Source organism: Calliopsis andreniformis, chromosome 1 (genome assembly GCF_051401765.1).
Source record: "Calliopsis andreniformis isolate RMS-2024a chromosome 1, iyCalAndr_principal, whole genome shotgun sequence".
In the NCBI taxonomy this organism is placed as follows: Eukaryota; Metazoa; Arthropoda; class Insecta; order Hymenoptera; family Andrenidae; genus Calliopsis; species Calliopsis andreniformis.
In genome coordinates, this window is record NC_135062.1 from 18,426,461 (window position 1) to 18,449,126 (window position 22,666).

At 39.5% G+C, this 22,666-nt stretch overlaps 1 protein-coding gene across 3 annotated transcripts; it reads right to left on the reverse strand.

Annotated features, from left to right (window-relative positions):
- Window positions 1–107: 107 nt before the first annotated feature.
- Window positions 108–22,542, reverse strand: LOC143184511 (roundabout homolog 2). 3 transcript variants are annotated; one of them, XR_013002783.1, is made up of 12 exons: window positions 21,612–22,542; window positions 15,825–16,133; window positions 8,487–8,640; window positions 7,986–8,116; window positions 7,584–7,850; window positions 7,169–7,449; window positions 6,554–7,078; window positions 6,210–6,440; window positions 5,770–6,108; window positions 3,585–5,706; window positions 3,177–3,501; window positions 3,011–3,030 (listed from the first exon to the last, which is right to left on the reverse strand). XR_013002783.1 is itself a non-coding variant. In XM_076386961.1 (11 exons), the coding sequence occupies exons 1-11, from the start codon at window positions 21,670–21,672 to the stop codon at window positions 3,323–3,325; spliced, it is 4,557 nt and encodes a 1,518-aa protein (XP_076243076.1). In that variant the 5' UTR covers window positions 21,673–22,542; the 3' UTR covers window positions 108–3,322. The 3 variants fall into 3 exon arrangements, 2 of the variants coding, with proteins under 2 accessions (XP_076243076.1, XP_076242959.1); XM_076386961.1 differs by having other exon boundaries at window positions 108–3,501; window positions 3,585–5,664; XM_076386844.1 differs by having other exon boundaries at window positions 108–3,501.
- Between the last annotated feature and the right edge of the window lie 124 nt (window positions 22,543–22,666).

Sequence of the window (22,666 nt, forward strand, 5' to 3'; positions counted from 1 at the left end):
TTCTTCAAAATATCGAGACGATAGAAAGCAGAAGAAAAATGAATGTGACAAAATATATTTTCTTTTTTTCAAATATTTGTTTGGAACATAAAATTAATAAACTGCTGGAAGCTTTTAACATCTGTTTTTTTTTTACTTTTTTTTTTATTAATAATCGTTACTTGTACGTTGTGTAACCTTTCTGTAAATCATTTTATATACATATATGTATATACTTATGTATGCAGTACTTGACAGTAGTAATCGATATTGTTTAATTATCTACATTTGTGCGCACGCATGACACTGATTTTATTATGTACGTACAGTGTTACTGATTTGTATCACTCGATTCTTTTTTTATACATATTCTTTCTTTTTCTCAACACCGTGTTCAACTGGGCAATTATTAGCGAATTAGTAGAGAATAAGTCATCGCCTACGAAAACGTTTATTCGTAAATGATTCTTGTTTTGAATGAACTTTATTTATAAAATGTAAAGTTTATCGAAATCATTCGTCAGCTTTGGCGTTCAAATACAAATTTGAGAAATTATTATACATAATTGAAATTGGAGTCTGTGGATTCACAGGACTCGAGACATTATATCAGTGTGCATTCTGATTGATTTAGAAATTAATGATACACCGATTAGTCTCTAGTTATAAAAATTTTGCTAATATGCAATATAACATTTTATCTTCGCGATGTCTGTTAGTCAACATAATTTCCGCATTTATCTTGATATTCTATCTTATCCCGGGAAAAGACTCTGTCATGTTCGATGAAATCGTTTTTGATAGTTTTGTATTAAACTTATCTCTGCCCTGACCCAAGTTCGTTTCATTTCATTTTACAAAAACAAGAGAGAGTTTGGAAATCATATTTAATTTAGCTAGTAGAAAAACGGAAGGAAAAAATGAACGAATGCTGACATGTTCTCCTGCATTTCATATTCTGTTTGAACTTCCCTTGGCCATTGCGTATAAGCGAGTCGATCAATAAATCTTCCAATGAGTAGTAGATGAAACGAATTGACGTAAGGGCAGTTGAAATGGAAGATAAGTAAGCGAAATGATGAGTATTATTGGTAGACGGAATGGAATGATAATACGTATGTGTGTAGGATTCGAAGCGAAATCATGAGCAGTGATCGGGATAAGAAGAAGAATAAAGCTATGGGGTAGAACTTGTTCGTAAATCGACGCGTACGCGTTGTTTTATTTTCGTTCAACTTGGAATAGTAAGTAGTTACGACGTGTTTTATGTATGATACAAACAGTACGAACCATCGTAACAATTGTGCAAAGATGGGAAACTATAAAAATAACGTATTACTTTTTTTGCAAATTGGTAGGATGGTTCGGCATAAAGTGAAGGTTCGCTTTCTCGTGATTCTCTCGCTCAACGAAAATACCGTGACCTTTCGCGTTCTCTGATGAATTTTTCTCAGTATCTAAATAAGTAATTACTACTATTGATCGATTTTCTATATCGTGGAAAGTCTAACGTGCGAATTTATGTACAAGATCGAGGAGATACGTTCTTTCGGAGAACTTATATGTCTAAAACGGCCATTCACGTCGTGGTGAACCCTCGCCGAACGATCCCTAGATCCGATCAATGAACTTTCAAGTCGTCGTTTCATGCGGATCCCGAATCGTAAGTATTACGAGGGTTCAATTTGAATAAAGTTTGGCAAACTCAGCGTTCAATTCGAGCAAGTCTATAATATGGAAACAGTTTAGATATTGTAAGAACGGTGAATACTTAAAATATATGTTCTACGTGGCTATACTTCTTTTTCGATTCAAGTTCTACTCTAAACACGCTCTAAACATTCACTCGTCTTCTCTCTCACTCTTCTCTCACTCTCCGACTGTCGCACTCATTTTCATTCGTATTAGTGAACTATGTTTTCCGCTGTTCGCCCTTCTGGATGGATTATATTCGTATCTACACGTGTTACAGCTTTACCAATTATTATGTTCGCGTACATTGATTCGCGCGGCTAGTTTACATTGTAATATCCTTTAGGCCAAACGTGCACTAGTAACTTTGATTCAACAACTTTTTAATTGCTCTCAATCCGACGCATGTTTTACAATTATGGCAGCGTTTTCTTTATGACAAACCATGCGTTGTTAATTACAACGAAACGATTATTCAACCAAAGTTATCTAGCGTGTGGCTCAAGTTAATCTTCTTCTTCTTCTTCTGAAACCTTTAAGTCTAATGTTATGGAACTCATAATCTCCGGCAGTGTTTTCGACGTTCGTTCTCCCTTAATTTACATATATATAATCATACTATAATGAACTACTGTTTGACAATTATCGTCTTTACAGGGCAGTTATCTTCTTCTTTGCTTTCCTCTAAAACTTTAAATTAATTACAACAAGTTTGAGCGATTATTAGAACGAATGCCTGTCACTCGATTTTATCTCTTAAACTGTCTTAACCCACCCTTGTGCAAATATTTGTTCTCACGAAATTTGTTAATAAAACTTCTGCCGTTGTTGTTGTTGTTGTTGTTGTTGCTGCTGCTGCTGCTGCTGCTCGTTGCGTACATAGAGAACGCATTGAGATATTTCGAACCTAAACATTCGAATTTGCTTAATTTGAAAGAATTTTTTGAAATTGTTCAAAATTTTCTTTTCGTATCAGGTTAAGATGCTATGATTTTAGTACTACTGTCCAAGACAGTCTCTCCCTTTCAGTATTCACGAAGAACACGGTACACGATACATGTTATATGCACAATAGATATGGTTAAAATTAATTTGATTTCAGTCAGCGCATACAGCTAGTAAAAAACATTACTCAATGCGATAACACACTTAGAACCGTTCAGTCATTATCACGAATTTTTAATATTTGAATTTTCCTCTCATCGTTAATTCAACAGTAGGATCACGTGTCAATTATTTCGCTTCACGCGACAATATGTTTAAAATACTTAAATTAATTTTTCTTAAAGCTTAGGAACGTTATATTGGAAAATAATACACTCATAGAGAAAAGTTTGTGGCAAAAGCTACACAGAATATCTGGAAAATAAATGCCACGATAGATCGAAATTAGTACACAGATCATAGCTAATCGAAAAATCGTTTCTAAAGTTGCAAACTACCATTCATTCACTCGTAGATATTACACCTATTTAGTTCTGTTTAATTTTCAATAGCTTTCATACCATTCGTGATTTGAATTATGCTCGCTTCTCAGCCAAGCCATGTCGATGAATCGATTATTATTGATTCTTTGATTCGATAATACAGAAACAACGCATAAAACATCGTTCACTCTAGCGTCTTTCACTTCTATCGATGATGTCGAACATTAGTCCCCGCAATGATCCACCGATCTATTACATTCTGAAGTAGCATTGGAATTACCAGCACCCAGAAAGACATTACTTAGCTTATTGTACCTTTGACTTCCGGAACTGCTAACAGTATTCGATGGTGAGGAATTGTGTTGAGGATAACCAGCGATTCTTGAAAAGTTAGGCACTTTGTCTGAAATAAAAAGGTCGAATTAGAGAAAATACGATCAACTGTGCACAGCAGCGAAGGAAACTACAAGATACTAGCATGCTGACCTTTTGCGCGATTATGTCTCGATCTTTCTTGCGAGCTGATACTTCCGGATTGTCTTGGGCAAATACAAGAGTAATCTTCGCCGCTACTGTAAGTCGGAGAAGAACAAGTTCTAGTATTTTTTCTACGCGGACTCCTGCCGGTTCTGTTTCGAGATTCGGGTTTACTGTGAAGGCAATTGGCCGCCGATGAAGTAAATTGATCATTATATTCGAGCGTGTTCCCGTAAAGGCAACTGGATTCAGAACAGGAACAACAAACGTCCGAATGTGCGTTCGAATCGTATGATTTTCTATCCCAGTCGTCGTTTTCGGCCTGATAGAGATTGTCAGTAGGAAAAGAATCTTCATCATTTCGTCGGTAGATTTCCTCCTCATTTACGATCGATTGTTCCGAACGAGAATCTGATCGATTCACGCGACTATACGCAGAATCGTAGTCTTCTAACGGTGACCTATTACGGTCACCATATAAAAGGGAACCGCTCTCGTATTCGTTTTCCTGATTGCTTTTATATTCGTAACGATCGAAACCGTGCGGAAGTGCGGGCAGTGTTGGTGGATTGGTTTGCGGTGGTAAACTTGTATATCTACTTTGTTGATGAACAGAACCTTCGAATGACTGTTGATGTAGGCTCGAACCATTCCAAACTGTGCCCGAACCTTCTAAGTTGTTCAGTGTTCTGATCGGTGGACTTGGTGGACTTTGAGAATTCCCTGATCCTGGGCCAGAGCCACCGCCGGAACCAGTACCAGAGCCAGAGCCAGAGCCAGAGCCAGAGCCAGAGCCAGAGCCAGAGCCAGAACCTGAATTTGAACTCAAACCCAAACCTAGTCCAAGAGCTAGTCCAGAGCTAGTCATCGATTCTGTATTGTTTTGTCTGTCGATACTTCTTTTCCCTAAATGAGGGCTAAACGTTGTTTGATGTTGATACTGTAATTGTGACTGTTGCTGCTGTTGTGGCTGTTGCTGCTGCTGCTGCTGCTGCTGCTGTTGTGGTTGCTGCTGCTGTTGTTGTTGCTGCTGCTGCTGCTGCTGCTGCTGCTGCTGCTGAGGTTGGTGTTGCTTTTGGTAATGATGTTGATGTTGATATTGATGTTGATGGTGTGGGTGCTGATGATGATGATGATGATACTGATATTGGTGCTGATGCTGATGTTGATATTGATGTAAATGGGAATGCGTTCGAGCAGAAGCAAACGACCCTTCAAACGAGGGTGGATGTTCGGGTGGTGGTGGTAACATGTCACACCAATTTGGTGCTTGATTTTCATTCGGTAATGGCATTCTGTATTGGTGAGTTCTTCTATGCACCTCCGTAGTTTCATCTGCATTGTATACACTGCTGGCATTGTCGCTACTCGGCGAAACGGTCGATTTATTCCGATCCAGATTCGAATCGACGCTCGAATAATCCGGTTTTAGACAGGAATCGCTTGAATTTGACTTACGACCACTGGTCTCTATCGAGTCTGGACTTCGAGTAGGCATGCAAAGTGTAGTCGTGGCGTACGGCTCTGGTGGAGCTTGCATCTGTTTTCTCGTATTATAAAATGTCGTTAGATTAACTTCGGCATATTCTGAACCAGTCATTCCGACGATTCCAGGCGGTAGACCAATTTGATTCTGGTTGCTAAGCAACTTTGTCTCGCAATCTTTGTCCGCAGAAGAAGGTTGAAGAGTATTGCTTGGTCTCCACCCGCGCTCCAACCACAGAGTATCCTTATTTAATTGACAAATATCATTGGCTGTACCAACAGGAACATTCAAATGACCCAACTGTTTGCTCATCGCTTGTTTTCGTCGTACATAGAGAGCTCCTAACAAAGCAGCGATAATAGTCAATACGACCGTTATCATTAAAATTAAAAACCACGTTTCTCCGACAACAGAAGCGTTCCTGTGACTCGGATCCGTTCGGGGTGGTAATTGCATTAATTGTCCTGGATCCATGTTCAAGACGGTCGGACTGGAGAACGGGCCGAGTCCTACACGAGTTAATCCGGCTACACGAGCTGTGTACAGGCCGCCCGATATCAGGCTATTAATAATCACAGAAGTCGTAGATGCATTCAGAGACATCTGACCCAGAATTTTGTTGCTATTATTGCTTTTGATTTGGATCTAAAATGAAAGAAATGAAGGAATAACTACGTTAAAACCTTCGAGAATAACTACATTTATTACCTTATATCCTATTAGTTGTCCATTCTGTGTATTTTTCGGCGGTGGAGACCAACGAACGAATGCCGAAGTGATATTTATCATGCCAACGTGAACGTTTTCAGGTGCGCCGGAAGGTACATCTTCCAAAGTAGTAGCCAATTTCACGTTACTCGGTCTACCTTCGATAGTCTTGAAAAAAGGAACTAGAAAAAACTCGTATCGCGTATACTTATTCAGATTTGCCAGAACGTAACTAGTCGCTCCAGCATTTAGCACCGTAACCATTCGATACTCTGGCTTCTCGGAAACTTCGCGATATCTTATGTAAAGACCCTCGACTAAATCGGCAGCTCCGAGAATCTAAACACGGCCGAGAAAAAGAAAATAATGATGACAAATTCAATTGAATCCCCGTAGCGAATAATCAAAATTAGAAATCTATTGTAAAATACGGTACTTACATCCCATATAATCTTGACGCTAGTACTACTCAAAGGCTGGACCTCTTTCAAATAAAGAATCTCGCTGTTGAGACGATCTCTTGCACGAATCAGTTCAGTTTGCGGTATCTGCTGTTGATCGAGATTAGTTGTTCGTGCTACGTCCGAAAGAGGACCAGGAAGGGAAAGACCGTGACTGTTTCGAGCACGAACAAGAAACACGTAACTCGTATCAGGTTTGAGGTTGCTTATCTACGAAAAATATGCGCAATCGATCATCAACAAGCATATGCGTACCCCATCTACGTACTATATATCTATACATATGTATGAATATTTAGAGATCAACGGTTACTTAGGCTTACGGTATAAACGTCGTCGGTAATTGCTTCCGCAGCAACGGTCCATCCCGTTTTCGGATTTGTAGCAAAGTATTCGATAGTGTAATCGATTATTTTGCTGGCACCTTCGTGACCCGGACTCCAGGTAAGCGTAACTGCATTGCCAGTAGCATTTATTATTCTTGGCTTGCTTGGGCTCTCTGGAAGCATCGATGTGTCCAACGGTACAACATTACTCTGGCTCGCTTCCGGACTAACCGTCAAACTCGCATTCCAAGATGTATTCCCGGATTCTGAAGAAGCGACACAGCTGTATACCCCAGTGTCGCTCAATCGTAGATTCTTTATCGAAAGAGTACCATCCTCTGCGATCGACACTCGATCGCCGGTACCAATCCGGACGAGTTCGTCATCTTTGTACCAAGAAATTTTTGGAAGAGGTTTTCCTAACGCACGACACGGCATTGAAATGTCACTCTTCGGAGGTGATGTCTGATTCGTCGCTCCTATTTCGATTATAGGTGGTGGAGATTCTTCAACCGACGCAACCTGATCAAATAGGTAGAAAAATTCGAGAAGTTTATCGCTGTTCAAAAAACCATGTTGTCACAAGGTACGTTCATATCGGAATTGTGATACCTGAAGAAAAACTGTAGCTGTGCTTGCACCAGCTTGACTGATGGCGCTACAGACGTAATGTCCCTCGTCTTTTCCAAGGATTCCTCTGATGTGCAGATTTCCATCCTCCGTAACTCTGTATCGATCTTGGTATTCGTTCCCAGGAAACATTAACTCTTGAGATCCTTCGCGAGTCCAAAAAATGGAAGGTTTCGGTGCACCGCGTGCGGCGCAAGAGAACGAAACGTTCGACCCTACATTGGCTATTTCATCCTTCGGAAAATGGGTGAAGACTGGTCTCGCTAAAAAAATATGTAATACATATATACATATTTATACACATATAAGGATAGCAAAGTTATACTCGTAGAGTCTGTTGCATGTCAGCTCCAAAACTGGACCCGGCTTTTCCAAAATTATTGCGACATTCACTCACAGTGTACCGTCAAAGTTGCACTCGCTGATATCGCACCAACACCATTTTCGGCATCGCAAATATACGTGCCCTGATCTTGCGATGTAACTTTCTCGATCCGCAAGCTCTTATCGTCCAAAATATGCGCTCGACCAATCGGCATTTTTCCATCGTTTCGACGCCAAAGTATCTCAGGCGGAGGATCTCCACCTACGCGGCATGCAAATTCAGCCGTCTGGTCCGTTAGAATCGTTTGATTTGCAGGAGTCGATAAGAAGAACGGCTTTACTGTATATGAAAAAAGAATTAAAGCATAGAAAGAGGTACCTATATGCTTCACGTGTCTTCAATGCACAATACACACACACGCGCGCGCGCGCGCGCGCGCGTTTCCATGCTTAGCACACGTATGTGTTTCCTTACCGTGAACTGTCAACGTCGCGACCGCGGATTCTTTCACTCCCACCATGTTTTCAGCAACGCATTGATACTTTCCTTGATCCGTTTGTCTGACATCAGAAATCATCAAGTTTCCACCATCTACCAAAGTGATGCTGTGACAAGCAACGACTGTTATTTCTCTAATCCACATATGGGCAACCCCCGACTCTCTACTTCTTTTCATCCGGCCTTAATCTATTTCAGCGAAGTGTGTCTGATTCATGATGGTGTCTGATTCATGTAGAAAACATGAAGTAGCAACTTGTTTGAATTCATTTAATATTAATTTGTTTTATTTAATAATTTAGTCTAGTCCTTGACTCGGAGACAGAATGATAATTTGGCCCCCGGACTAGGAAAGGTTGCCCATGCCTGTTCTAATTGATGCTCTTTTATCGTATAATTAAATAATAGATACTATTTATAGCGAAATAGGTATTGATATGTCGATTCAGAGTATTGTTAGGAACATAGTGAAAATACCGTTTAGTAGCATCCAAATCTATCATGTGGCCGTTTCTTTTCCAATGTAACGTTGGTTCCGGATGCCCTCGTGGTGGACCGCACTCTAGTAAAGCAGTTTCTCCAGCAGCAACTCTAGTATTCTGTGGTTCTGCGCGAAATTCGTCTCTTAACACTGCAACAAGCAAAATTCGACTTAATTATTATTAACAATTTTTCCTTCTCTTTCTTCTCGTTTGATCGCTTGCACCAGCTTGCCAAACTCTACATATTATACATTTATTATCAACGAATAATAACGATGATAAGTATTTCGTTTGAAATGAAAATGAAAACATTGTTGGAAAGTTGAAATAAAAATGACGTAATACGAAGATTCGGATAATTCGATGGAAAATTAACGTAAAATGAGATGAAATACACGTATCTAATAGTATCTATAGGTATACCTTAGTATATCGTATATTAGTATACCTTAGTATATCTACGTACGTAAATCCGTTTTACTATAAATAAACGATACAACGGTGATAATTGCTATCAAGTTAGCGTTATCACGTTGTAAAAGAGTGCGAATAGGTACCACCAACTGACAAGTTCGTTCTAGTCTTTTCTTTTTCATCGCTTTGGTCTCCAACTGTACGATGACTCACATACGACTCTCATGTAGCCGGTGCATCGGTTAAACTGTTCCACCCTGTTTGCTCATCGTTAGCACCCTACAAACAGTTCAACACTCATATGTACTAAAGCTCGTATGGATTTCCTCCTTACTACCCTTCAAGATTAATTATAACATTTTTTATCGTCTAAGCGGTGAAGATCTCGGCGACCGAACGTGTATTCGTATATGTTGTACATGCACTCCCGCGTAATGTAGCTATCTAATAATTCATCGATAGCAAATAAGAAATTGATGAACAGTGAAAAATCAGAAATTAACATCAAGACTCTATTTGCGGTTTAAACGTTTTGACTTTTTAAGGTGCTTTAGCGTTGCAATGCTTTCGCTATTGTAACGAAATAAGACGAATGGTCTATTATGGATTTGTTTTCCCATCTCTCTTTAACAAAACAACAGCCAGTGCTGTAGAAAATGTTCAGCTTTCAGAATCAGATTGGCAAAGACAGAAACAAGGAAAAATGGGAGGGAACTAGGAAGAGTGAGAGATGAATTATGGGGAGAGGTGGCGGTGGTAGAAGGGTTGGGATGAGATGGGGTGAAAAAAACTGGGGTCTTGGGAGAGGGAGGAGTGAGAGTGAAGCTGGTGCGTAGTCAAACAACCTCCAATTAACGAACGCTAGATCTGGAGCGAAAGAATTGAAGGGTTCTTGGATCTCCCGTTTCGCCCCTTTCGTCATTTTTACCATTCTCACCCTTGTCGACTATAGTATAACCCCTCAGGCTTTTTCGCGAGCCGCAGGAACCAACTAATGAGAGCAGCGGGCGCGTTCCCTTCGTGTTACGCGTGCATGAACGAGACAAACGGCTATGTCTCTGCTAGACCATACGGGAGTAGCACCATCTGCGCGAGACGAGTCGCTCGAAAACCAGCTATGTAGTTCTTCTCACAAGCTAAATAGAACGTCATTATACTATGTTATTATGAACGACCCGGATGACCACGGAAACTTATGTATGTAGTAATATTAGTAGTAGGTATGTGCAATCATGAATCAACGCAAAATCGCTCGATTAACAATATTCGTAATTATTGTGACGAGTATTCCCGAAAGTAGAATAGGGTAATAGAAAATCGGAAATAGCAGTGCGAATTTGAGCATTCGCGCTGTATTAAGTAGGTAAGTGTACATACGATATATCATATATTCGATAACCAAAAAAGACAAATAAAAAAAAAGATTATATTCGATGAAACATGAAAACTTGATCCTACAGAACAGAAAAATGAATACACAGACCGACAGCTACGATTTCGACCGAATCGATGGAACACAGTACATATATAGGAGTGCTCGCGCGCAATTGAATTTATGTGCATTCACACATGCATGCTTGCGCATATATGTGGGAGTATTCTGGCGTCAGTGTTCTCAGTACCATATTCGATATAATTAAAGTGCATAAATAAACACAATGGTACAAGGACCGGTTAGAAAGGGCGAAAAGCATTGGTAGCAGTAGCAGTGCCTATGTAGAAGGGATATTCGCTCGGTAGGTAAGAGCATTCAATGCAAATGCCCACAGGGTCACATCTTCGTATGGGTGTATGTTAGTATGCTTACGTGTTTGCACGCTTGGCTGCTCGATGCCACGCTGCAAGTTTTAGCTAAGGTGACCACTGCTTGTTATACATATATGTATACGGAGAGCATAACCGTATACGGGTGGTCGATCGCGAATCCATACACTGTTAGGCGTAAAAGTAGGCACGTATATTTGCTATGTTTATCGGGTGGCCTTCAAACTTCGATGCGTACTGTGTTCCAAACCTCACGATTAGACCGCGTGGATGGATACTATTAGTTCGTATCCTCCTTGGAAAGAAAACTGAACTAATTGTAGGTCGGTGAATCTCCCTTTATTTTCATTATTTCATTAGTCGGACAAAACTTGATCAAAGTGTCGGCTATGAATATCTGCTTTCGCGAGTGGTAAATGTAGGTGGCCTTTTTCAAAATATACATGTATGTAGGTACAAAATAAATAATATGTCTGTAATTACATGGAGTATCTATTATCTATATCTGTTTTATTTTACGCAGACACGTGTCAATCGTCATATCTTTTCTATATTCTCCTTCCTTTTTGTTGCTTTTTCTTCTTTTTCTTCCTTTTCCTCTTCTCCTCCTCCTCGTTTTCCTATTTTATTTATTTATTGCATTGAATCGTTTGAAATTATGACTGCTATACACGATATTCACGAACAAAGGGACAATAAGTGCAGGTAAGGTAGACACATTACAAAGATGCGCGAATACCGCAACTGTTAGACAAGATGAAATTCGATAATACTTTGGAAACAAAACGTTAATTCTGAAATAGAAATTGGATATGAGCACCTATGTACATCGACGTACCTAACCACGATCATTACAACAGATCGGTTTAACAAATTATAAAACCATTCGACAAATTTATTCTAAGGCCCAAACGGCTGAAGCTGCCTACGTTGTCGCAGGAATTGTCGACACACCAGAGTCGCTACGACGCGCCAGTCTGGTCCGGTATGCCCACGGATTCGATATAAATAGACGCGAGTGTGCAGCGTTCGTTCCCCTGTGTGACTATTCGATATGCAACCATCAGTGGCCGGTCAAAGTTGTCGTTCAGATTAAACGAGCCAAAACCTATGTGTAGGTACGTGTGATTCGTACGCACGATATACCTATGTATGTAATATTTACGAGAAAATTCTCTTTCAAACTGCATTCGTTCTATTCAGGTTCAAATCGCTTACTTCATTCTTAAAGTGATACGAGATGAGAAAACACGAGCGTAAAGATGCAATTGTCACACTCGAATTCATCCCGTTAGCGCGCACATTGCAATGTTTAAGTTATCGATAAGTAAAATTCGTACCTACGTATCGATATCGTTACCGTTTATGACCAACTAGCGACTCAGGCCGAATCTTGAACACGTCGCGTCAGAAGGACTTGAAGCGTGTAAAGGGAGAAGAAGAATCAACGTGAGTGGTGGACCGGTTAGAGCACGAGCGGGGGGTTCGAAGTAACTCTGCTCTTGATTCAGACAATGTCGCGGGGGTACTCGATTACTCAATTAAACCGTTGTGTCGGTAGGCGTGGCAGTTGGACATATTCACGCACATACATATATCACCGAGAAACATCCATGCATTAGAGACAGAAATGAGATCCAAACGTGTGTGGGAGAACGAATGAATGTACGAGATTACTAGTACACCTACCACCTACCACCTACCACCTACCACGTAAATAAAAATCTTAACGAAATAAGGAATGATATTAAATCGACCCGGTCAGAATCTCGATAGGGAAACAAATGATTTTCTTAGTATGTAACACAGGATGTCTGTTCAGTTTCCACCGTTCATTTTCCTGGTTTTTCGTGAAACTTTTCAATGTAAAAGAAAAATGACATTTGCTTTCAGAACTTGAAGTATTTCGTAAAATTACAGTGACCATGAAATCAAATTGAACTAACGTAAAATCTCGAGTATAAATGTGGAAATGTAAAGTGAAACGGGAACGTAACGCGACTGTTCGATACTTATCATTGCTGGTAGATTGCATCTTACGATAAACGTTTGTATGCACCGCGACCCTCAGACTATGTCTTGCAAACGTAGCTGTCCACGCCGGAAATACCTACTATACCATTGGGATTGAATGGAATCGTTGTTTCGACCTTTCGACAGCAGTTGCTCCTTGTGAAACGAACCTGCGTAACTCGTAGACAGAATTCCTGTCGAAGAAGTATATATACCTAAACCTCAATTAAGATATTCATTTTCAGCATTTCATTTTACTTCAAGACAATTTTTCTTTTAATTCAGCAAAGCGACAAATTGCAAACTATAAATTAGATATTCACGGAAACCAAAGGGCACGTGAACCGAAACACCAACATATCATTCTTCTCTTCTTTTAGAACTGCGAAATTACATGCATTATATCCGAGCATTCATACCTATTTCCTTATAGTTTACGGCATACGTATTACGAGAAACAATGAGAACGGAAGTTGTAAATATTATGGCGTGTACGATGCAAAAAACTTGTCATTCCTTCAGATATAATGTGTGCGAAGCTACTGCACTTCAGAAATTCAGACTTTGTTGAAATAAAACGGATCGGAAACGCTTACCGCATTAGCTTTTCGTACGAACGGATATGTATTTAGGTATGTACAACGATACACGCATATGTATACATATAGTATATAGGTACGTGTGTACATAAGTGTCCCTTCTTTACTGGGATTAAACCTCCCCCCCCCCCCCCTCTCTCTCTCTCTCTCCCTCTCTCTCCCTCTCTCTCCCCCTCTCCCTCTCCCTCTCTCTCTCTCTCTCTCTCTCTCTCTCTCTCTCTCTCTCTCTCTCTCTCTCTCTCTCCCCTCCTTTCTCTTCCTATTCCTTTTCCTCTTCCTCTTCCTCTTTAATATGTATTTTACTCCGTTTACTCATCTAACCATTCAGTTTTCATTTTCTTCCTCTCCGTTCCCCTGAAAGCTACGCGAAGTAACTCTGGCACAGCACAACAGTACTATACCGTCCAGCTAATCGATACGCAGTAGATGGAACGAACGAGGGACCCAAACGAGGTCTGGGATACTAGAGGGGTGAAAACAAGCGATGGATAGGTGTTATTTCTCTGAGGCAAGAATCGAAAGAAAGAGGAAGAGCACGTGTAGAAGATGGTGGTCGAATGTGAGGAGGGTGAAATAAGAGAAAATATCACAGTACGTAGAAGACATGCACACATCCGAATCTGTGGAACCGAATCAGTATGTTTACGATTTTCTATCCGTCTCGTTACTGTAATCGTGAATAAATTCTGTAGCTACACCGATCGATGATCGATTCATTTACGATCAAGATATCTCTATACATCAAATTTCTGATTGACTTGAATTCTTACTTGAATTTAATATGCGAATTGTTGCTTAAATATCTCTATTCGATAGACGGTGGTCAATGTCGTCATTGATTCTGTTAAACATGATTCTTGAAACACGTTCTTTCCCCTCTATTCCTTCTATTTTTTTTCACTTTACAATTCAACATCCCTTTGTCATATCTTCGTGGTTGAGAACCCCTACATTTTTTCCCTATTTTTTTTCTCTCTTCATATTTTTCTGTTACAATCTTTCCTTTTCTCTTTCTTCGTCATTCCCTTTTTTGATTCACAGAGAGTTTATTTCGGTGCAAGTTGGTTGTGTTGAACAGCATGTTCGCAACACAAAGCCTTATTCATAGTCGTCGGCCATAACCGCCCCCCGTTTGTGCCTACCCCACCATTGCTATAGCCATCTTTACCGTTGAATGCCAGCAAATAAATGACTGAGATTAAACACAGTAAAGAAGATCGACCAAAAGTGATAAGTATATAAATGAAACACGTATTCTTAGGATCATTATTAGAACTCAGAATCAAATTTAAGTAAGTGACCACGTTCATTTTTATTATGATTATATTTTCGTGATTGCCAGAAGAATGATCAAAGATGAAACTAACTACTTACTCATTTATGCAGATACATAATCAGGACAAATGACGATAGATCACAGCAATGTGACAATTACCTGATGAATAGTGAACGTAGTACTCTATGAAATTAGATATACGTACATACACATGTACTAAAGAATATTTACACATTTGCAAATAAAAATGAACAACGTTAACAAATCATTCTGCGAACAAAATATGTTTACAATAATACATGCACAATACTAAGTTCAAGCATACGTAAATTATTTGCAAAGTAAGGTATGTATGCTGCATTTCGTCGTGCAACACAGCACCATGTTGGCCGAGCATACGCTCGATGTAGATACAGCTCCGTATCGATTTCTATTCTCCTTCTCTGCTCCCCACCTCTCCTACTACTCTCTCTTTCTCCGCACGTGTCCATATATATATATATATATATATACACACACATATATACTCCTACACACACGCACGCGCTTGGACGTACGCACGTACGCATGTATGCATGCACGACATACGCGATACGCATATGTATAGGTATGGTATATGTACTACACATGTATAAATATACATATATAATATGTGCGGCATATACTTCTATATATGTGTATACGGAGGCTCACACGCGCACGCGTGCTCACAGATAGAGACCGAAACTTGTGGCTCTTGCTCCCTCCTTTAATATTCTTCTGCTCTATTTCTTGTTTTTGTTTATCATTCTTTTTCATTTCAGAAACAAATTCATTTTAAATATCTGTCAACTTCTATCCGTCATAATATTTGTAGTGCGATAGATAGGTAGGGAGACGGTTAATTAGATAGATATATAGATAGATAAATAGATAGATAGATAGATAGATAGATAGATAGATAGATAGATAGATAGATAGGTACATAGATACCACTGGTATCAGTATCAGTACGTTTAAGGGCCCCAATGAAGCTAAGCTGTAACGCTGGCGACTACGTGGCGACATACTACGTATGTACTGACGTCTAATTTGAATAGTTTTATGTTTCTTGTACAATATGTATTACTTCTAGATATATTGTTGTTTTCGAAATTTTCACATTTTTATCTGTGTAGTAGGTAGTACCTGAAGTGGACCTTTGGCAATGCTATTTAACGTAACACGATGTTCTTGTTGCCTTGTGCAGTAGGGAAAAGTAAACGCATTGAAAGAATGACAGACTTACCTGCAACGGTTAAAGTAGCGTTGCGACTCGGAACGGATCCAGCTTGATTTCTCGCGACGCACCAGTAAACTCCGCCATCTTGCTCCTTTTTCCCGTGCATTACCCTTAGGAAGAAAAGAGAACCCGTAGGCAGAAGAACACGATGTGATTTTGCATCTCCCGGTGATGTTTGAACCAATTCACCATCTTTGTACCATTCGATCACTGGTTGGGGTTTACCTTCCGCCTTGCAATTCAACGTTACGGGCTCGTTCTTCGCTACAATTATATCTGAAGGATGTTCCGTTATGCGCGGTGATCTCAATTGCCCTGAAACAACAATTTATAGCGCTTAATATCGAGTACCGAATAGTATTCTATAATGAAAAATAGAAAAAAAATAATTCACAATCACCAAAATGTGTATATTTCTCCTTCATTTCACTCGCATTTAATAGAAACAGTTGCACGTACAATGAAAATAAGCAAACTGACATGAACAGCTATAGATCTTGCACTTGGACAGTGGTATTTCAACTATTCCGACATACTTACAGAGATTCTAGAATATTCTTAAACCGTATATGTACATAGGTTCGACCGATAGATGAAATACTTCTAAGTATGTATCTACAACCTGTAAATCGTACTCGAACATGGATATTTAGAGCATTCGTTAAATATTTTCCATCTGAAGAATATCGACGTCCGAACATCTAACATTGCTCGAATCCTATTCTGTTAATGCTCTTTCTGTTATAATAAACGAATCGTGTTGAAAGAAATATGATAGAACGCGACACAGAAATGCGAATTTAAGTTGTACACGTATACAACTATCCAAACTGCTTGTAAAACCCTATGTAATTAAATTTAATTTTAGTTATACGATAGGAAGAAACAAATGATGGATGCTTTATTGGTAAGCAACTTAGTATATTATAATCGAGTGAAATGCAAGCATACAGTGTCCTATTTAGATAAACGAATTACGCATGAATCATCAGTCGGCGATAATGTAAGTGAATGCATATGTACAATTTGATAACATCAAGATTTCTAACGATTTCTTTTACAGCATGCTTTGATCTTTACCACGAACTGGCCTGCAAAATTTGGCACGCTTATTGTTCGCAAACAAATGAAAAGGTATCGTATGTAAGCTACAGGGTAATCAATTTAACTGGAAACCCTCTAATGGATGTTGGCAGCACTTACAATGCTAAAAGCATTCGAAATACATAAATGCTGCCAACACCAGGAGGGTTTCCAGACAAACTGGTCACCCTGTACGTATTCTTTCTGTGATCTTATTACAGCAGCCCCGTTGCTCCACGCAATAAACGAATAGGATATGATTACGTGTTACATATGTCTAAATAGTAGCAATCGCGTTAAAGAAACTATTTCAGCTAACGAGTACTACAAGAACATAACTTTTATTATTTGATTAATTGAGAAACCTTTTTATTTTTGCTTATTATATACGCCAAATATTTTTCGCCATTTTTCCTTTTCAATGTGTATTTGGTCATATGTATACATTACATCTATATATATGTATGTATGTATAGGTAGGTATGTGTACATGTGTTATGTATGCGACCGCGTTCAGGCACACGTACATACACAAGACCACATTTATATTTGCATGTTTTCCTTTTGTGCACTCGAGTCAGCAGTCGGAAACAATAGACATTGTGGCTAAATTAAAATCGCCTCCAGAGTTTTCATATTTCGCTATTGAACAGAGCCGCGAACGAACTCGGGCAGTTCTTGCGCTCACTAGGCCCGAGGCATCTCGTTTCATTTCAGTTCTAACCTCCTTCGAATCAAGCTATCTCTCAACAACCTACCATGCCAGTCCGCTGTCACTCTCCTTCTCTTTATATTCCATCATATCTACTTCTCTCTTTCTTCATTACTCCTTCTATTTTATTATTCGTTTTTGCTTCTTGGCTCCCTTCTTCCTCTTATTATGCCCTATTGCTTTCATTCCATTCCAGTCCATTTCTAACGAAATACGTTTCATATTTGAGTAATGATCATAGTTACTTGATTCTCATTAAAACGCTAGATAACGACAACATTTGAACAAGTTGTCCCATCGGCGTGTAATCATATTTTTCTTCGATCTTTCAACCACGAAGATACATCTAATTGATTTTGAAAACAACCAAGAGCATTTAAAGATAATTATTAGATAATACATGAAATGGTTAAAGCTTCAGGCATTCGGGCAGACGATGACTTGGCATACGACTTCACGACTGCGACGTGGGTATTGATTTGCCGCTGTTGCTTCGGCTCCGTTAGCTCTCTCGGTTGCGCTGCCCTTTAACAGTTTTACCAGCTTCGCTCAAGCTTACTCACAATTCTATCTCTTTCCTCCTTTCTTTCCTTCTTTCTTATTCGTTCAAGTCATTTATCATTTTCTTTCTTCATTTCACCATCCTTCTTTTCTTCTCAGAGAGCTTTAAATTTTTCTTTTTCTACTTCGACAAGATCCCTTACTTTCTTCCTTTTCTCATTCCACGATTCTGTGTTAATCTTCACACTGATCAAATTCATTCTTCCTTCTACTTCTGAATTTACATTTTGATCTTATTAACGTTATTATAAAAACGTAAATTATCGATTGCACATGAATTGAGGTACTGTTATCGTAAGGTACTATTCCGAAATCATTATACATGCTTTCAGGAACCATCATTCTTCTCCGTACTCTCAACATTATTATTATCATGTTTTTACTCGATGATAATAGACGTCATATATCGAATTAATGGTAAAATTATTGAAAAACTTTACACACTACAGAGACAATTATTCAAAAAGTTACTTCTACATTTCTTCTGTCAACTTATTTTCTCTTCAATAAGTTGGATTTTTAAACTCTTCAACTTCGAATTTTTATATTTTTCATCAACGACATAAATACGTATGCGATAACACGTACATAAATTGCAATGAAACAATTCAGGTTCTTATTATTCTTCGTTTCCGCATGCGCAATGTACCTAATACTATCGAGGTGTTGCCTCAAACAAAATGAGCGAGTTACATTCTCGATATAGAAAAATTGTTTCAGTGCGATATGGAAAAACGAAAAAAAAAGTAAAGAGAAGTCAAAGTGAACGGGGGGGGCAGAGAATCTACGAGAAAAGAAACAGTTTCATTACTTTCTATCCCTAAGAAGGATATTCTTGTTAGAGGGGAAGGTGAAAGACGAAACGGGAATAACCATTGAATTCCTTGAGACGTAGGGGAAACCTAAGACGCTCAGGACCCTCGTGAAAGAGGGTTCGGTCGACACACCCTATTCCAGGTTCTTTCTTAGCAGTGCTGTCCAATGTTGTAAAAAATAGCAACCCTCTTTGACGAAAACTCAACGTAACTCGAGGTGTACCTCCGATTGTTGCTTACTTTTTTCGTTTACTCTGATCATTTTTGCTTAGTTTTATGCATCGAAAAGCAACGATGTCCCTATCCAACGGAATCTTATTTTGGCTCTTCCTCGACCTCACAAAAGAAATAATCTTGCGAACCGAACCGGAGCTATCGATCGTTCAGTTCCTCTCCTGCGATTGCCGCGACAGTAGTGCGCGAAGTCGATATGGAATGGCACAGTGTGTCAATAGCTACAGTCATAGCCGTAGCCACAGCCACAGCCACAGCCACAGCCACAGCCACAGCCACAGCCACAGCCACAGCCACAGCCACAGCCACAGAACAGCACGGTACAGAGCTGGAAAAATACCTAAACAGTACATACTATCAAGCTATATAATTTTCACTGTTCATGTAAGCCTAATTAGACAACGATCCATAAGTAGGATCGTTTCGATTCAGACACACATATCCTAATAATTTCGGTTATCCTCGGTTAAACTCGGCTTTCTTCGCAAGACTTTCCTTCTACGAAAATAGACCAACCGATCAGTTTCTCCAACGAACTTGTATTTTTAAAAATAGGACAAATCCAAAAATTCATCCATAAGAATCGAAAATTCAATTTTGAAAAAAATACGTACCTACTCAAACATTCAGAGTTTCGGCATGCGTTACTTAAGGTAGTCGTTCTCAACGCTTACCATTAAAAGAAAAAAAATTTGTCGATAAATTTGGAACATAGAGCTAAACAGAATGATTACACATCTAGCATAAATGATATGCTTACGAAAAGTAACTTGAATGCATTATTCTAAATAAGTAGATATGCGAATGTTCACTGAAAGCTTAGTTTTCAACAGAGATAAAACGGAATTGGCTACATATTTTCGAGTTCCTTGTAGGTGCATACACGTATTTGCGTATTTACCGATTTCGCAGTCGAAATAGATCATGCTATCCAATTCGAAAAAATTGGTCTAAAAAGCTACGGTTGACTTTACCATTCAACTGCTTTTTCCTCACATTTATTTCTTTCCACTCGAGTATACGTTTCTACGTACATACATTCGCATAGAAACGGAAACTAATCGAAAAGACAAACGCTTCAGCTACATAAATAAGATAAATACAGTAGTTTATTTCCCGTTTAATTCAGCAGTTTGTGTAACGTTTACGAAAAAGGCGCATCGCAGAGGAACAATGGATCAAATTGATCGAAAGCAATATATACAAATCGTATGTACTTTTAAGCGAAAAAAACGTCTGAATACATAATACTACCTCGTAGAGTCGTACGTTGTACATAGATATGTATATCAACATTTCATTTTTAGTACATGTACGTAAACCAATTGTTTTTTATTAGCAGTATGCGAGTCTGGGTAAAATTGTTAAGAGTTACGAATATTCAAAACGACACGAGCCGCGACGCAACACAACATAATCTAACTCCCAGTTATTCTTCTTTTTTATCGCTAATATTTTTTTAATTATCATGTAAGTGAAAATATGTATATGTATATCTACATACTGATAAATTTGTCTGATGCTTGTTAGAGACAAACAACAGAAAGAGTTTGTTTCGACAGACGTTCATGTACAGTCAACTGAAACGATATTGACCACACAGTAATCGATTAGGTATCCGTACATGTAAAAGGCAAGCTTCTGAAACTTTAAAGAAGGCAGAATTATTAAATCCATTGAAAGGGTACAATCAAGAGTCATATTCAAATATACGTTCTTTCTCTATTATTAAGAATAGTTTCGAAACAAACGAGCGCGTTTTCATCAAATCCCATCCCTATTCGGCCCTATTGAAGTTTTTAATATTAGGTCGACAGAACTGACTGACAATTAGTCGCAAACAGAAGACATATGTACATTACATACATATCGTATAGAGAACTTAACCGTTCGTGTCAGTTTCTTTTCCTACTCGCCGTTATCGCATGACTGGAAACGTCAAGTCGTAAACAGAAGAGTATCTCTACTCGAACTCGATCTCGGCAAACGTGAACGTATCGATTCACCACCGCAAATCGAACAAAATCATGTACATAGACACAAGTGTAGTCGATGTACTCGACTGTAGATCAATGTTCACAGTCGATCAGTGCGTGCAAAGTTTAAAAAAAGAAACTATGTACGCACATATGTATATGTACATATCAATACTGCTGCAAGAACGGGTACATGAAATATAGAAAGGTAGCAACGATATATGTACGTATAGACATGTAGCAACAGAATTCGGTGTGTTCGTATCCGCCGTGCTTGCGGGATGACTACCCGTCGCAGAACGATAGAAACGATACCTTCGTTAATGTGTTAACATAAAAGTTTACCAAATTGCCAAAAGAAAGAAAAAAGGAAGAAAAAAGTTATCGTAAGAAAGTGCATTGTTCAACTTACCATACACCACAACGGCGAAAACTGCTATCGCGATCGAGATTCTTAGCCACTCGTTGCGCATTTTTTTTCTCGGTATCCAAAAATTCTAAAGTGTTGGGAATCAGGAACGAGATCACTTCTCGATCACTTTTGGATTCGGTGTTATCGCATGATTGCACAGTTGTCGGAAAATAAGGAAGAAAGCGATGCCGAAATACGAGTAAAGAGGCGGAAAAATTCAGGGGCCATGCACTCGACGCGTCGAAGAGGTTAAACCGGTAAGAGCAAGCACTCGCGTGCACTCGCGAGGAGATTCTCCTTTCGAGTTTGGATCAGAGAGTAGCTTTCCAGGCGAGAGGCGTATCATTCGGGGTGACACTCGCGCGCGCCTCATTTCCATGCCATTACACGTTACCACAAAATACGCGTACGTAGGAGTAGATAGGTACGGGCGTACGGGAAACGCGCACCCGTACCCACACCCACATCGCGGACCACCAATACCCAACCACGCGCACGCAGCAACAGCAACGCGTACACACGCGTCTATGTGTATGTAGGGTATGCGAAACTGTACGTTCTCCTCGTTTATCACACAAGGTAACGTAACGTCAAACCACTGATCGTTGCTCCATCAACGTCAATTCCATTCATCTTGGAGAAAATCGCTGCGCTGACCGGTTTCGTGCATCGAACCTTTATCGTCGACCTCTGACGTGCGCGCGCGCGCGCATGCACACCGCGAGAGAATTACACGTATTAAAAATGACGCGCACACGCGCGCACACTGTGCGCGCACCAACACCGACACATACGCAGTAATCGCTTATAGAGCCACAGCCACAACCACAGCCACAGCCGTAAGCACAGGCACAGGCACAGGCACAGGATCCAGAAGAAAACGGAGTTACCTCCAGTGCACTGGGATCACGTTCTCGTTACCACACTTTCATTTTCCGTCAAAATCAAAAAATCACTATTCTACTTTTCCGATCGATCCAACCCTCGCGCACGTCCTCATTGCCACCAACGACGAACTTACGGTTACCAACTCGATGCGTTCTTCCGCTAACCAC

Coding starts and splice junctions, on each gene's coding strand:
- LOC143184511 (XM_076386844.1), bottom strand. CDS start 21,672: ATGCGCAACGAGTGGCTAAGAATCTCGATCGCGATAGCAGTTTTCGCC. Junction 7,450..7,583: donor TGCAACTTTGACGGTACACT/GTGAGTGAATGT, acceptor ATATTTTTTTAG/CGAGACCAGTCTTCACCCAT. Junction 5,707..5,769: donor GACAACTAATAGGATATAAG/GTAATAAATGTA, acceptor CTTTCATTTTAG/ATCCAAATCAAAAGCAATAA.